This window comes from Carcharodon carcharias, chromosome 13 (assembly GCF_017639515.1).
Source record: "Carcharodon carcharias isolate sCarCar2 chromosome 13, sCarCar2.pri, whole genome shotgun sequence".
Classification (NCBI taxonomy): Eukaryota; Metazoa; Chordata; class Chondrichthyes; order Lamniformes; family Lamnidae; genus Carcharodon; species Carcharodon carcharias.
In genome coordinates this window covers 54548910-54566506 of record NC_054479.1, presented here as the reverse complement: position 1 = coordinate 54566506, position 17597 = coordinate 54548910, and the positions used below count along the sequence as shown (strand labels likewise).

At 41.6% G+C, this 17597-nt stretch overlaps 1 protein-coding gene across 4 annotated transcripts in view; it reads right to left on the bottom strand.

The window, feature by feature from the left end:
• The window catches only part of lztr1 (leucine-zipper-like transcription regulator 1), a 142883-nt gene that overhangs the window by 73045 nt on the left and 52241 nt on the right, over positions 1-17597 (bottom strand). For all 4 annotated transcript variants that reach the window (XM_041203307.1, XM_041203308.1, XM_041203309.1 and 1 more), the window contains exons 2-7: positions 17002-17064; positions 12133-12189; positions 11175-11254; positions 9588-9696; positions 8562-8645; positions 3471-3528 (exon numbers count right to left, since the gene is read on the bottom strand). In XM_041203307.1, coding sequence (XP_041059241.1) covers positions 3471-3528; positions 8562-8645; positions 9588-9696; positions 11175-11254; positions 12133-12189; positions 17002-17064 — 451 coding nt within the window. The remainder of the gene's footprint in view (positions 1-3470; positions 3529-8561; positions 8646-9587; positions 9697-11174; positions 11255-12132; positions 12190-17001; positions 17065-17597) is intronic.

Genomic DNA, 17597 nt, shown 5'->3' with positions numbered 1-17597 from the left:
ACATGCAGTATGAGTTATTGTTTTCTCTCTTATATCGATATTCTTGTAAACGTCCCGGTGAGTGCAAGATGAAAAGCTTAGACACGTCTCTTTTTTCACCAAAAATATGGAGATTAAAATGAAACAGAAAAAGCTTATGGTAATAAAAACAAAAAAACTGCGGATGCTGGAAATCCAAAACAAAAACAATTACCTGGAAAAACTCAGCAGGTCTGGCCGCATCGGCGGAGAAGAAAAGAGTTGACGTTTCGAGTACATTTGAGTATTGTGTCATCTGCAAGCTTTGACATTATGCCCCGTGCACCCAAATTCAGAAGTTCTATCGAAGGGTCATGAGGACTCGAAACATCAACTCTTTTCTTCTCCGCCGATGCTGCCAGACCTGCTGAGTTTTTCCAAAAGCTTATGGTAGATGTACACTTGATAATGCAATAAAGAATCAAAATGAACACAAATTGCAGAGGAGATCTAAAATAGGGAATAAGAGGGATAAAGAGAGAGTATGAGAATAGGTTAACATAAAAGGGAACCAGAAAGTCCTTTATAAATACATAAATAATAAAAAGATAATCAAGGGAAGAGTGGGATGACTAGGGACCAAAAAGGAAATATTCTTGCGAATACAGAGGGCAAGGCTGAGTACTAGATGAGTACTTTGCCCCTGTCTTCACATAACTTCCTGGTTTCAGTACTCTTCTATTAATAAAATGAAGGATCCCATATGTTGCAATGCTCCCAATGCAGCAATAAAATGGGAGGTTGTAGCAAAAATGGATAGATTTAAAAATTAGATTAAGAGGTAATGAAAATGTTGGCAGTGCTCAAACTAGAAAAGTCACTAGATCCATTTGGTTGATCCCAGGCTGCTGAAGGAAGCAAGCATAGAAACTGCAGAGGCTCTGGCCACAATCTTCTAATCCTCCTTGAATATGGGAGTGGTGGTCTTGCGAATGAATAACTGCAAATGTTGCACTCCTGTTTAAAAAAGGCAGAGGGATATACCTAGCAACTACAGACCAATCAGCCAACTTCAGTGGTAGGGAAACCTCTAGAGACAATAATCCAGGACAAAATTAATTGGGCTAATTAATAGAAGTGTTACAGAGTTATAAAGGCATACAGCACAGAAGGAGACAACTGAGTCCATGCCGGCTCTCCATAGAACAATCTAGTCAGTCCCATTTCCCCGCTTTATCCCAGTAGCTCTGCGAGTTTATTTCCTGCAAGTGCCGATTCAATTTTGACCAACTTGATGGAGTTCTTTGAAGAAGTAATGGAGAAGTTAAGGGTAGAGCAGTTGTCTGCATATCTATATGGACTTCCAAAATGTGTTTGACAAAGTAACATATAATACTCGTAAAAAATTAAAACCCATGAGATTAAAAACAATGGCACCATTAATACAAAATTGGCTACAAGATAGAAAATAGAAAAAAGTGGTGAATGCTTGTTGTACATAACAGAGGGAAGTATACAATGGTGTTCTCCAGGGTTCGTTATTAGGGTCACAATTCTTACTGATATATATTAATGACCCGAATTTGGGTGCACAGGGCATAATGTCAAAGCTTGCAGATGACACAATACTCAAATGTAGTAAACAATGATTACAGGAGGACATAGCCTGATGAAATGGGCGGACACAAAGCTGATGAAATTTAATGTAGGAAGGATGAGGAAGGGCAATATAAATTTAATGGTACGATGTTAAACAAGGTGCAGGAACAGAGAGATCTTAAGGTCTATATTTACAAATCTTTGAGAAAGGCAAGGCAAGCTGGGAAGATTATTCAAAAACATATGGGATCCTTCATTTTATTAATAGAAGAGTACTGAAACCAGGACGTTATGTGAAACCTTTATAAAGCAGTGGTTAGGCCTCAGCTGGCATATGGTGTTCAATTTTGCGTAACACACTTCAGGGAAGATATTAAGGTCTTCATGAGGGTGCAGAAGAAATTTACTAGAATGGTACCAGGGATGAAGGACTCCAGTTACATGTGTTAATTGTGTTAATTATGCAAGTGGAAGGCATAAATTGGGGTTTTACTCGTACATTTAAAGAGACTCTTACTGAAACTGTAAAGGATTAAGTTTGGAGTTATATACTTGTAACATTTCACTCTGTGAACAAATATAAGACTCAGTAAAGATTGACTCCAGTATCATCCTTCACCAACTGGCTTTCTGGAATAGAACAATATGGACAGGCTGGAGAAGCTGATGGTGTCCTATTTAAAGAACAATAAGAGCTAAGACAATGATGTTAAAATCATGAACAGCTTTGGTACAGAAAATAAGGAGAAACTTTTCCTAGTTGCAGAAGGGTCAGTGATCAGAGGTCACAGATTTAAGATGAAAGAGGATAAGATCTACAGTTGACATCACTGTTTTTTTTATAAAACACAGCAAATAGTTGTGATCTGGAATGAATTGCCTGAAGGGATGGTCAAATCAGCTTCAATAGTAACATTTAAAAGGCAATTGAATAAATACTCGAAGGGATTTCTTTTTTAAACAAGGCTATGGAGAGATATAGGGAGTGGGACGAATGAGCTAGATCTTTCAGAGAGCCAACATATGGGCTGAATGCCCTCCTTCTGTGCTGTATCATTCTACAGTTAATTTTTCTTTATGCTATTGTGTTACAGATTTCCACTGGGCTGCATGAACATGTTTTCTAACAACATCTGAACACAGCTTCTCTTAGCCAGATGTTTGATGTTTGGTGTTTGATAGCTAGGAAGTGAAAAAGCAAACAGAGTTCTGCAGTCTGCTGGAAAGTAAGAGACTGCAGCAGTGGAGTAGCTCAGATTCTGTATGATTTTCCCTGGGATTAAACAGTCTGTCCACACTCTTGGCTACCATGAAAAATGTCACACAGCTATTGTCCATGGCAAATGCCAACAAACATCTGTTCTTCCTCGTAGAAGGAAAGGATGGAAAAAAAAGTATGTGGGAATTCATTATTTCAGAAAGCTTGCTTATGACATGTCTTCCAAAAGCAAAGTGATGCTGAAAGCCTGCTCGATTTGACCTTAGCATTGGTCAGTCTTCGTGGTAAAACAATGTGTGTGCATTTGCTTTCAAATATCATCATATTTAATGATGGTCCTATATAAAGGTACCAGATACATCACAGTTCCTCCCCAGTTGCAAAAGGGCAAAAAATTTATTTCAAAATCAAACACAATAATATTCTATGGATAAAAACAAAAAAACTGCGGATGCTGGAAATCCAAAACAAAAACAGAATTACCTCGAAAAACTTAGCAGGTCTGGCAGCATCGGCGGAGAAGAAAAGAGTTGACGTTTCGAGTCCTCATGACCCTTCAACAGATGCCGATGCTGCCAGACCTGCTGAGTTTTTCCAGAATATTCTATGGAGTTCACTGTATTGAGCCTTTTGTTCTCAAACCTTTTTAAAAATGATTTTAATTCCATTCAATTGCTGCATTGCAACTTCTTACCTCATCCCAGCATGCCATCTCTCTATCCTGGAGGCCAATGGTCCACATGTCATTCAGCCTGAGGGAATTAAAGAAAAAAGTAGATTTCATTGTTGATAGTCCAATTAACGTGCCTTGTCAATATAAAATATGCTTCAAGCATCATCGCATCAACCATTAGTTTGAGTATAAAGTCAGAAACACAACTTATTAGAATTAAAAAAGACAAATTTAAGATTTGGAAGCACCATTCATAATGGACAAGTGCAAATTAAATATCCCCAAGAAAATGAAGACCCCAAAATGAATAGGGCAATTACAATGGGAATGAAAAATAAACTGAACTGTAGGAAAAAAAGGATTCACAAATTATGGGTGAAACACAGGACTGCCAAAACAGATTAATAAACAAGGTTTAAGTAGCAGTAAAGTTCCTAAGAGATGAATATAGCAAAAAAAGTTGGGTCAAAAATGAATAGAAAGGTTATTTGTCAAGATGTGGAAAATCACTCTGGACTCGAGTCCTGCATTCAATACTTGGAGCCCTGTTTCTCACAAAAATGATCTACATACTGAAATCAACTGTAATATTTTTGATATAAAAACAAAGAATGTTGGAAACACTCAGCAGGTCAGGGACCAATTGTGGAGAAAAGAAGGTAGGGTTAACACACGATGAAGGGTCATCAACCCAAAATATTAACCCTGTCCCTCCTCTCTTCACAGGTGCTACCTGACCTACTGAGTGTTTCCTGCAAACTCTTTTTTTTTATATAAGTTTTCTAGCATTTGCAGTTACTTTACTTTCTTGTTTTATCATCAAATTTGCTGGTGAAGACATTGATCAAAAGATCTATTTGAATTCTGATATTTTGAGCGAGAACGGTGGTGTTGATTCGTGCACGTTAGGCTAAAGCTGCATGCTTCACTGGTCAGATCACACATGGGAGTACAGTGTTTAGCTCTGGTCACCATGCCAAAGAAAGCACAGGCATTGAGAAGACTGATTCTAAGTGTGAGGGAAATGATATGAGAAAGATTACGTGAATAAAAGGCGGTTAAGGAGGCAGAAAGAATCTTAGGGTGTATTAAGTGATCAGCAAAATAAAGCCAGGATATTACCCCAAAAGCAGACAGGAAAGCTAAAGCTGGAGAGTACTTAAGTTGGTTAAAGTAAATGTAAAACAGATATAATAGGAAGAATTCCTTACTCAGGCAAATGAAAGTTTGGAATAGTCTTCCAGATACTAGAAAAAACATTCAGGATGTTCAAAGGGCAATTGAATCTCAATGAGAATGTTTAAGAGAGGGATTAGTTTTTCCCATCTTGACTTTTTAAAATGTTCTTGTGTAGAAAGAACTCCAAGGGTTTTCAGGTACCCTCAGATACCCAAATACAAAAAAGAGACTGCTTGCCAGGCAGCCAGACCACTCTACAGTCTTCATTGGCAATATAAGGGACAGTCATACTAGAGGCAGAAGGGAGCGGAAGCCAGAATCAGGAAGCAAATACACTAACATTTCATTCTTTTACACTCTGTTGTGTATCAAAATGTTCAAGAGAGCCAAAAATTGTTCATTTACTCAAAAAACAGCCTTTTCTCATAAATAAGACAGGCCTAGCTTCCAAACAGCTACTGCATCATTAGTGTGCTGCTCTTGCTCTACCATTTTCCACTTTACTACATCTTCTGGACTTTGGATGCTTCATGGCTAGGGATGAATGGAAAGAATCACTGCACGAATATTCGCACTGGTACAGGTCAGTGTAACATGGCACTCAGACGAAGACAACCTGCAATGATTAGCATCTTTTGAATTTCTATACTCTGCTTAATCTCTAGGCTGGAAGAGCGCCGATGCAAAAACCAAGGAATAAACACAATAAAACTGGGAGCTGTTGAAACACTGAAAGCAAGTGCTGATGAGGCAGGCCATTTGATCCATTTCACTCACTCTTCCATAAAAATTATTTCCAGCACTAACTGCTGCATCTGTATGAATAACCCCACCGTTTTGCCCCTGGAATGAGAAGCGTTTCCTGACATCAGCACTGAACATGTCTCTTATCTGTTTGTCATTGTGCTGTAAATCAAGTGCTCTGGATTAAGCTTTTTTAATCCACTCAGTAATTTATATGCTTCTTTAACGGTACCTTTTTATCCACCCCCTTTCAAAGCTTTTATTTTTTGCTTGCTTCTCACACAACTGAATTCTTTGACACTAGGAATCAGCCTAAAAGCCCATAATTTCATTGGTTCCAGGAGACTGGCTGTTACCCTTCTGAGTCAAGTAACACTAGCAATCCTGATTTTTTTTATTTGGTCATGGAATGTGGCTATCACTGGCAAGGCCAGCATTTATGCCCAGCCCTAACTGCACTTGATAATTGCTCTCGAGAGGGTTGGGGATTGCAATTTTCTTGAATCGCTGCAGCCTATGTGGCATAGGTACAGACTGGGAAGGGAGTTCCATGATTTTGATCCAGTGACAGTGAAGGAATGGTAATATAGTTCCAAGTCAGGATGGTGTGTGACTTCAAGGGAAACTTGCAACTGGTGATGTTGCCTTGTGTTTACTCCATCTGGGAAACTGTCCAACCTATGCCGTCTTCAATCCAAAACCCTTCAATCGCTCCAAACTCAGTCAATGAGCTTCAGTATGCAGGTGACACTTGTATGCAAGCTCGGCAACTAAGTTCCAGATCATTATTGACTCCTTCGCCAACATGTATGAGAAAATGAGCCTTTCACTAAACACCTGGAAAACTAAGATCCTTTTCCCACCAGCTCCCACAGTACAACATCTCCTCTAATTGACTATGATCAACGGTGAGATCCTGGAAAATGTGGGTAAATTTTTTGTATTTTGGGAACCTCCTCTCAACAAAGGCAAAAATAGATGACAAAATTCATCATTGCCTTTATGTGCCAGTTCAGCCTTCGTTCAACTGAAGAAAAGAGCAATTGAGGATCACAAACACGAGATGAAGGTCATAGTTTATCGGGCAGCAATGATCCCTGAGTGCCTATACGTTTCAGAGACTTGGACAACCTACAGCAGGCACCTCAAAGCACTGGAGATGTACCAGCAGCAGTGCCTATACATAATCCTCCAAAGCCGGTGGCAAGAAAGGTGGTCAAACAGCAGTGTCAAGCCAACATGCCCAGCAACAAGGCCCTAATCACTCAAAACCAGCTCCGCTGGGTGGGACATGTCATTGGTATGCCTGACACCAGACTTCTGAAGCAATGTTCTATTCAGTACTCGGTTGTGCAGGAGACTCCCAGGGAAGACGGCAGAAACGCTTTAGGGATGTCCTCAATGATTCCCTGAAGGGGATAAACATCCCCACCAACTCATGGGAGACCCTTGGCTTGCGACCAACCAAAGACCTGAATGCCTTCATTAAGGAAGGCAGCAAACAAAGACATTTTATCAGGAACGTGCAAACCTCCAAATAACTAATCTCCCCAATCCTTCAAGCACCACCTGCCCTACATGTGGCAGAGTCCACAGGTTGCGCATTGGATTTTGTCAGCCATCTTAGAACTCATCTAACTGGAGTGGAAGCAAATTATCCTCAATCCCAAGGGACTGCCTAAGACAGAGCAGAAGGAGACTCCTATTTTTCTTTTGGGTGGTAGAGATGTGGGTTATGAAGACGCTGTCAAAGAAGCCTTTTTGAACTGCTTCAGTGCATCTTGGGAGAGAACTTTTAGCTCGGTGGGCAGGCGTATGCCTGACCCAACCGAGCATAAAATGACACGTGAAATTTCGGTTGGGGGGGTGTGTGCCGGAGTCAGCAGCACCTCCACTGACAATTAAAAGGCTTATTATGGTCATTAAAAAATTAGCTGAGAGAAATTTTCTGCTGCCTGCCAGTGAAAAGGCCAAGTGGCCTTTGCAATTTTTAGGAAACCTCATCCAAGGGCGGGAGGAGATTTCCAACAGCAAATAAAAATAAAACCAAAATTTTTAAATTTGATTAATAACATGCCCCTGCTCATGTGACTGAGTCACACAAGAGGACATGTTTCATAACATTTTTAAAATCATTCTTTGTTATTTTGAAAAGTGTTCATCTTGCTAAGGCAGCTCTGTGCCTCAGGGAGCTTTCCCAGCACACACACCCGCGCGCATGCGCGAAGTTCGTTCTCCTCCTCCCCCGGCAGCACTGAGCGCTGCTGCTCATGTTTCACGCTAGGTGGGCCTTAATTGGCCCGCCAGCGTGAAATTACTGTCCAGCCCCGATTGTGGGCAGCGGTCGGCTTCCCAACCGTCCCTCCAGGCCTGCCCGACGAGGGAAAAATCCTCCCCTTGTAGATGGAACATACTGCTATCACTGTGCACCGGTGGTGGAAGGAGTGAACATTTAAAGTGGTAGAATGGGTGCCAATCAAATGGGCTGCTTTGTTCTGGATGGTGCCGAGCTTCTTGAGTGTTGTTGGAACTGCACTCATCCAGGCAAGTGGGGAATATTCCATCATGCTCCTGACTTGTGTCTTGTAAATGGTGGGCAGATTTTGGGGAGTCAGGAGGTGAGATACTCACTGCAGAATTCCATGCTTCTGATCTGCTCTTGTAGCCATTGTATTTATATGGTTGGCCTTGTTAAGTTTCTGATCAATTGTGACACCCAGGATGTTGATGGTAATGCTGCTCAATATCAAGGGGCGATGGTCAGATTCTCTCTTGTTGGAGATAGTAATTGCCTGGCACTTGTGTGCCACAATTGTTGCCTTCCACTTATCAGCCGAAGCTTGAATGTTGTCCAGGTCTCTGTGCATGTGGGCATGAACATCAAGCAAATCTCTGGCAGTCATGTCACATAAATTTTACCAGTTCTCAATTTTCTTAAATCTGCATTGAACAGTCAATCTGGAAATTGAAGGCAATTAGACTATTAAATGAAGTCTGGTTTCAGTCCACACAGTAAATGAAAACCAGGCTGGGTATGGTCCACACCTAGTTAGCCTTACTAGATGGACTATGGTTGCCTTGATGCCTGGCAAAAAATCCAACACCATTGAATACCTGAGTGCCAATTGCTGGTCAGTGCTTTCACTTAAACTAACAAAATAGCATCTCAAGAAATTGCTCTCACCTTACCTGGCATTACCATCATAGCCTGCAAAGATCCAGAGTTTGTCACTATAAACCGTGGCTCCATGTGCTGATCTTGCAACAGGCAATCTGCATTAAAAATACATTTTGCAGCTGAAAAATTTCTATATAATAAAAGAAAAAAGAGTATGATATATATACATCTATAGATAGATATATATATACATTCATTCAGCAATGGACCCTTATTCAATGGGTTACAGCAAATATCCGGTTGAAGAGTAAAGATGGTCTACGAATGAAAGAGGTCCTAACGTCTGGGGTACAAGCTGGAATTCTATTTAAGGAGTGAAAATTATGGCATGCAGCTTGAATAAACCATAATAATCACAAACAAAAATACTCATATATATCTGCAGCTTGTCAGTTGCTTTATTCTGACATTGGTGTATGTCTTATCAGACATTAATGACCAGACTATTCAATATAATTGATGCTGAATAAATGATTACCATAAAATGCATGCTTATTAGGTAACAATCCACAATTAGTTGACCAAATACATATTGAAGTAAAAGTTTGTATCTCCCATCTCAAGAGGAGATGCAGGGAGAGATTCAAAGGATAAATCATCCCATAGCACATCAACACTCTTCCCCATTCCCTGTTTTAGTAAAATAGCCTCAGGGAGGCTTGTTTGCCAACCTTCTTGCAGACAAACTTGCATAGTGGGTTGGGGGTAATTAAGAAATGAGAAGACTTAGTAAAGCAACTTTAAATCATTTACACACTACATTTGACAGTTTTCTAAATCTGTCTAATGAAATTAAGTCACCTAGTAAATTTAATTAAAATCATTAATTTGTGCATCCGCATATCTGCAGATGACAAGAGCCTCAGTCAATTAAAGGTGAACATAATCTAGAATATAATCCTTGCAGCATGGGAAGGAGGAGCTTCATTATATCACCTTACCACAAAAACCCTCCCACCCCCATAACTTATATCACAATGCTAAATATTCTTCTTCAGAATTATCAACATGCAGGGTAATAAACAGACAAAGCTTACCTGCCCTCTACTTTCCATTCTGTCCACTGGCCTGTGGCAAACTTGTACTCAAACAAATCATTCTTGTTCTGCAAGTTAGAGTTGGAATAAATGTCTCCAGTGTAGCCACCTATACAGGGAAAGGTAACTCAAGATCATTGTTGAACTGCAGTGATCATAACCCAGGCTGCTTCCACCTAGACCAGAAAATTTCTTCCTGTTTTGGACTGCACTTTACTTTTTCAACAATATTTGTTGAATTTACTAGTTTTGGCTCAGTGGCAGCACTCTTGCCTGAGTCAGAAGTTTGAGAGTCGAGATCAACTCCAAAGCCTTGAGGCACATACACTTGTTTGATACTTCAGTGTAGTATGGAAGAGTATTGCACTATCAGAGGTGCCATCTTTCAAATGAAAGATTAAACTGAGGCTCTGTGCCCTATCTAGTGGGTGTAAAAGATCCCATAGTATTATTCAAAGAAGAGCAGGGGAGCTCTCCTGATCAACATTTACCCTCACAGTGTTTCCCTACATTACAGTAGTGACCAAAGTTCCGAATGCTTCACTGATTGATACATTCTGAAAGGCACTTTATAAATGGAAGTTATTTAACTATGCAAATCTTTATCTCTTTTACAAGGAGTTAATCTAACTGCATTAAAATAAAAGGAACATGATTTTAAATTGTTTTTCCTTGCAGCAGGTACAGATTATTATTAGGTATTGCAAGGTTTGGTATTGATTTGATAAAAACTCTCAGTAGAGCAAGTGTCTTGTAAGCTTCCCAGTGTGTAAATCGGCTCTCAATACCAATGAGTCAGCTCACTGCTCATGTTAGGGCTTCGATGCTTACTCAAATGCAGAGAAAAAAAATCTTCAGTCAGAAATCACTACATCAGGAAATTAGTATAAGTGAAGACAAGATTGAGAGTGTCCTCCATTTTCCTACTGATACTTGCTTTGGAAAAACAAAATACAGCATCTTAAACGGTCTCCCTGGATCCTTATGTTGAAATCAAGACTTGTGCGACCTCCTGTTAGTCTAACTTTCTTACAAAAGGACTTACTGCTTTCAAATCTCTGCTGTCATGCATTATAGGCTCATTAAAAATCCTGTCCCAGTTACATAAGAAACATTTTACCAGTAAAGGGGTCAGGCTGCAGTCTATAACTACAGTATTCCTGGAAGCCTACTGCTCATACAATTGTGCAGAATATTTAAATCAGGATCAGAAAACCCAGTTTTGGATATATTCTCAAATACAAGGGAAACATACGATAAGAAACAGTAGTCTGCAGGAAAAAGCCGATCATGGTCTAGGAGAGCTGCCAGTATAGGATATCTTAACAACAATAAAAATTATGTCCCACAATTACTTTCCACGGATCGACGAACACTTTCATTCTCTAAAACTGGGTGGGACATGGGGGAGAAAAGGAAGAGGGATCAATAAAACAGAAGGCCTCAAGATCAGATTAGTGTGATTATTTTCTCCAACTTGAAAACAATGACCAGATAGATTTAACTATCATAATCTAAACTTAAAGCCGAAGTAAGTCACACAAGGGCAGAGCTACCCTCAGAAACCTGCCCATTAACATGACTTACCGAACACAAACATGCTGCTTCCATACACAACGGCTGAATGATGGTACCTAGGCGCAGGTGGAGTCCCTGTTGTGAAAGCCCTGACAAAGAAAGCCAGAAACAAATCAAGATTGTTTTCAATGGTACTAAAAACGCTTCTTTAAAATAAAATCGACAAGGATAAAGTTAGTTATACAACAGCCAAGCTCTTGAATTACACACCATGGAATAAAAGTTTGAAACATACTAATAAGTTGCCAGGTATTGACTACTTTCAAATGACTTGCAATATTCATCAAAAATTGACAGAATCATCAAATGGAAAACACTGGCAAAAGCCCAGAAATGCAATAACTTCAATTTACTCAAATGCTATAAACCAGTGTCCTGATTATTTACAGAGAGTGGGCTACCATCATAGTGCATACCAGCAGTGGCCAATTAAGGCTGACTTAACTCCTTTTGTTTTCCATTATATGCACAATTAAGAGACATTATGGTCCTTAAGTGTCCAATTGAATATAGATTTCAATTGGCCAAAACACCCTAATCCAGAGACAAGCTTAGTCTTGGTAAAGATCTTATTGCAAAGTAGGATATCACCAATATCCTCAACACATCGACAGAGGAAATAGCGATCCCTTAACTTTGGGCCAGAAGGGGAAAGACAGCGAGGAAGCGACAGATCTATTCAACACCTGGGTATCTGGTGCTGATTGCCAATCCTGAATCACTGGATCTCCTCCTATCCTATGATGTATCCCTACCTTCCCTCAACCTTTTCACATTATGATCGTGGAGACCCCAGCCATAGTGGATTTACTATTTGGAACTCCCTTCCAAAATCCATCTTTTCAACCAAATCTTTTGGTCACCCTTCCTCATTGCTCCCTTCTTGTGCCGAATCCATTTCCACACGCCTTGGTCTTTTCTTTTTCATTCAGGGTGTTCTATATATGGATATTGTTGCTGTACAAACCTGCACCAAGAGCAGTCCTTCACATCAAATCTTAATAGGTCATTTAACATGTTCTTTCTGCAGAAAAACAAAAAGAGAGTTGAAAGGTCATTCAACATTTGCTTTCCTTGAGTTCCACCCCACCCCCCCACTTTAAGCAATGTTTTTTGCATGTATCTGAAGGTTTCAGCTATACCTGTGCCGTAACTGTGCTAAAATCAATGCTGAAATCTGCCAGAGAGCTGTGCAGCAATCTATAAATGCCTACTGGGATCTTTATCAAGCTATTCCATTACCAAGTTGGCTTTTATGTTGGCAAGTACTCGAGTTCCAATGCTCATCATGAAGTATTTCAAAATGATGCAAAAAAAAAGTCTGAAGTGTTCTGAAGTCCTTTACATCCTGTAATATTGGATTATGCTTTGAATGCACACGAATACTTTGTTTGTGTTCTTGTCCTGGATTTTACAGCAATATTAGACAAAAATAAATTGTTACATTTCATCTCAAAGGAGCGGGGCTATTCTAATTAGTTCAGTAGCTAAGCACACTTAAATTTGACATCTTATTTGTGCCAATGAAACAGTCGCCAGCACTAAAAGTTTCTAAAAGCTAATTTAATGCTAGGTTTGAATGGAAACCAAATTGACGGGATGAAATGTTCTTCACTGGCTATAAAGGGCCTCTTGAGTTTGGGATACACTCAACTCAGCAATTCTGAATCGGTGCAAACTCTTAGGACAATCCATCAAAAATATACAATCTCTTTCAAACAGTACAAAATCACTTACAGCAATGTTGAGAAAGCTTACTATCCAATTATCCCATCCTATTGCTCTCCTAGAAGTGATAGGAAGCAATACATATCACAGCATCAAATGCTAACCTGCTCATGAGGTTTATAATCGTGGTAAATTATGTACATATGACTTGACATATGTACACACTTAAAGATCACCTTTGGTTGTAAAGTTTTTCCAATACCTACACACTGCATGTTTTAAACTATTGGCTCATGTTTCTCAATGGGATTAGTCCTATTATCCCCCACTATCATCATCCTGGGAGTTACCACTGACCAGAAACTAAACTACACCAGCCATATAAATACAATGGCTACAAGAGCAGGTCAGAGGCTAGAAATTCTGTGGTGAGTAACTCACCTCCTGATTCCCCAGAGCCTGTCCACCATCTACAAGCACCAAGTCAGAAATTGGAATACTCTCCAATTGCCTAGATGAGTGCAGCTCCAACAACACTGAAGGAGCTCAATACCAACCAGGTCAAAGCAACCTGCTTGATTGACACCTCATCCACTACCTTAAATATTCACTCCCTCCACCACTGAAGCATAATGGCAGCAGTGTGTACAATCTACAAGATCCAATGGTGGAAGATGGTGGAATGCAGATGGTGGAATTTGAATTCAATAAAAATCTGGAATTAAAAGTCCAATGATGACCATGAAACCATTGTAGATTGTTATAAAAACCCATGTGGTTCACTATTTAGTGAAGGAAGGAAATCTGTCGTCCTTACCTTGTCTGGCCTACATGTGACTCCAGACCCACAGCAATGTGGTTGACTCTTAAGTGCGCTCTGAAATGGCCCAGCAGCCCTAGCAAGCCACTCAGTTGTACAAGACCATAAAGATACAAAAAAGGAGTGAAACCGGATGGACCACCCGTCATCGACCTAGGCACTGGAAACGAGAACAGCAATTGCAGCCCTGTCGACTCTGCAAAGTCCTCCTTACTAACATCTGAGGGCTAGTGCCAACATTGGGAGAGCTGTCTCACAGGATAGTCAAGCAACAGACTAAAATAGACTTCTTCACGGAATCACACCTTACAGATAATGTCCCAGAATCCACCATCACCATCCCTGGGTATATCCTGTTCCACTGGCAGGACAGACCCAGCAGAGGTGGCGGCACAGTGGTGTACAGTGGGGCGGGAGTTGCCCTCGGAGTCCTCAACATCGACTCCGGGCCCCATGAAGTCTAATGGCATCAGGTCAAACATGGGCAAGGAAACCTCTTGCTGATTACCACGTACCGCCCTCCCTCAGCTGATGAATCAGTGCACCTCCATGTTGAACATCACTTGGAGGAAGCACTGAGGGTGGCAAGGGCATAGAATGTTCTCTGGGTGGGCGACTTCAATATCCATCACCAAATGTGGCTCGGCAGCACCACTACTGACCAAGCTGGCTGAGTCCTAAATGACATAGCTGCTAGACTGGGTCAGTGGCAGGTGGTGAGGGAACCAACAAGAGGGAAAAACACTCATCCTCACCAACCTACCTGCCGCAGATGCATCTGTCCATGACAGTATCGGTAGGGGTGACCACCGCACAGTCATTGTGGAGATGAAGTTCTGCCTTCACATTGAGAATACCCTCCATCGTGTTGTGTGGCACTACCACTGTGCTAAATGGGATAGATTTCGAACAGATCTAGCAACTCAAGACTGCGCATCCATGAGATGCTGTGGACCATCAACAGCAGTAGAATTGTACTCAAACACAATCTGTAACCTCATGGCCCGGCATATCCCCCACTCTACAATTACCATCAAGCCAGGGGATCAGCCCTGGTTCAATGAAGAGTGCAGGAGGACATGCCAGGAGTGGTACCAGCCACACCTAAAAATGAGGTGTCAACCTGGTGAAGCTATAAAACAGGACCACTCACGTGCCAAACAGCATAAACAGCAAGTGATAGATAGAGCTAAACAATCCAACAACCAACGGATCAGATCTAAGCTCTGCAGTCCTGCCACATCCAGTTGTGAATGGTGGTGGACAATTAAATAACTCACTGGAGGAGGTGGATCCACAAATATCCCCATCCTTAATGATGGAGGAGCCCAGCAAAGCAATGCAAAAGATAAGGCTGAAGCATTCGCAACAATTTTCAGCCCGAAGTGCCGAGTGGATGATCTATCTCGGCCTCCTCCGGAGGTCCCCAGCATCACAGATGCTAGTCTTCAGCCATTTCAATTCACTCCACGTGATATCAAGAAACAGCTGAAGGCACTGGATACTGCAAAGGCCACATTCCTGACCACATTCCGGCAAAAGTACTGAAGACTTGTGCTCCAGAACTTGCCATGCCCCTAGCCAAGCTGTTCTAGTGCAGCTACAACACTGGCATCTACCTAGCTATGTAGAAAATTGCCCAGGTACGTCCTGCACATAAAAAGCAGGACAAATCCAAACTGGCCAATTACCGCCCCATTAGTCTACTCTCCATCATCAGTAAAGTAATGGAAGAGGTCATTAACAGTGCTATCAAACGGCACTTGCTTAGCAATAACCTGCTCACTGATGCCCAGTTTTGGTTCCGCCAGGGTCACTGAGCTCCTGACCTCATTACAGCCTTGGTTCAAACATGGACAAAAAAGCTGAACTCCTGAGGTAAGGTGAGAGTGACTGCACTTAAGATCAAGGCAGCATTCGACCGAGAGTGGCAGTAAGGAGCCCTAGCAAAACTGGAGTCAATGGGAATCAGGAGGAAAACTCTCTGCTGGTTGGAGTCATACCTAGCACAAAGGAAGATGGTTGTGGTTGTTGGAGGTCAGTCACCTCAGCTCCAGGACATCACTGCAGGAGTTCCTCAGGGTAGTGTCCTCGGCCCAACCATCTTCAGCTGTTTCATCAATGACCTTCTTTCCATCATAAGGTCAGAAGTGGGGATGTTCACTGATGATTGCACAAGGTTCAGCACCATTTGTGACTCCTCAGACACTGAAGCAGTCCATGTCCAAATGCAGCAACACCTGGACAATATACAGGCTTGGGCTGACAAGTGGCAAGTAACATTTGTGCCACACAAGTGTCAGGCAATGACCATCTCCAACAAGAGAGAATCCAACCATCGCCATTTGATGTTCAATAGCATTACCATCACAGAATCTCCCACTATGAACATCCTGGGGGTTACCATTGACCAGAAACTGAACTGCACTAGCCATATAAATACTGTGGCCACAAGAGCAGGTCAGAGGCTAGGAATCGTGCGACGAGTATCTTGCCTCCTGACGGCCCAAAGCCTGTCCACATCTACAAGGCACAAGTCAGGAGTGTGACGGAATACTCCCCACTTGCCTGGATGAGTGCAGCTCCTACAACACTGAAGAAACTGGACACCGTCCAGGACAAAACAGTCCGCTTGATTGGCACCACATCCACAAACATTCACTCCCTCCACCACCGACGCACAGTAGCACCAGTGTGTACCATCTACAAGATGGACTACAGGAATTCACCAAGGCTCCTTAGACAGCACCTTCCAAATCCACAACGACTACCACCTAGAAGGACAAGGGCAGCAGATGGATGGGAATTCCACCACCTGGAAGTTCCCCTCCAAGTTACTCATCATCCTGACTTGGAAATATATCGCCGTTCCTTCACTTTCGCTGGGTCAACATCCTGGAACTCCCTTCCTAACAACACTGTGGGTGTCCCTACACCACATGGACTGCAGCAGTTCAAGAAGGCAGCTCACCACCACGTTCTAAAGGGCAACTAGGGATGGGCAATAAATACTGGCCCAGCCAGCAAAGCCCACATCCTGTGAATAAATAAAAAAAAATCATTGCAATACCTTCCAAACCCATGACCTCTACCAGATGCACAGGAACACCACCAGCTGCAAGTTCCCCTCCAAGCAACTCACCATCCTGACTTGGAAATATATCGCTGTTCCTTTACTGTCAGAGGGTCAAAATCCTGGAACTCCCTAACAGCACTGTAGGTGTACCTACACTACATGGACTGCCGTGGCTCACCACCACCTTTTCAAGGGCAATTAGGGATGGGCAATAAATGCTGGCCTAGCCAGCAACACTGACGTCTCCTGAATGAATAAAAAAAAGTACATACCCATTGTCCCCTCCAAACACATAGATTGCATCCTTATAGGCCACAACAGTATGCTTGCTTCGTCTGAAGAAAGAGAAAACATGAGCCTCAATTACAATTCTACAGGTATCTGTTGCAATATTTTCACAAATTTCATGGACAACAAAAAAAAATCCGACATATCTGTTCAAATATACAGATCTAGCAGATACTGAAACTCACTTTGATGGGGACCAACAGAAACAGGGGGTGAGAACTCTGTCCTTTCGACCCTCAGGTCTGAAAAGGAGTTTATTTATTGTCAGTAAAGGTAAGTGGTTTTCAGGGAAATTTATAGGGGAACTGTTAACGGCACTAAGTAATGGCATTACTTAGAGACCTGTGGGTAAGAAAAGGCTTGCATTTATACAGTGCTTTTCATGACCTCAGGATATCCAAAGCAATTTACAGTCAATAAAACACTTTTGAAGCACTGTTGTAATATACTGATGAGTTTGTAGATGAGAGAAAAGCTACTGAACAGTTAGGGGTTAATGAAGGTTTAATATTGAGTTATGCATGTGTCTGTGTGTGCTTAGGGGATTTATGTGTTATGTGATGGGATTTGGATGCAGTAC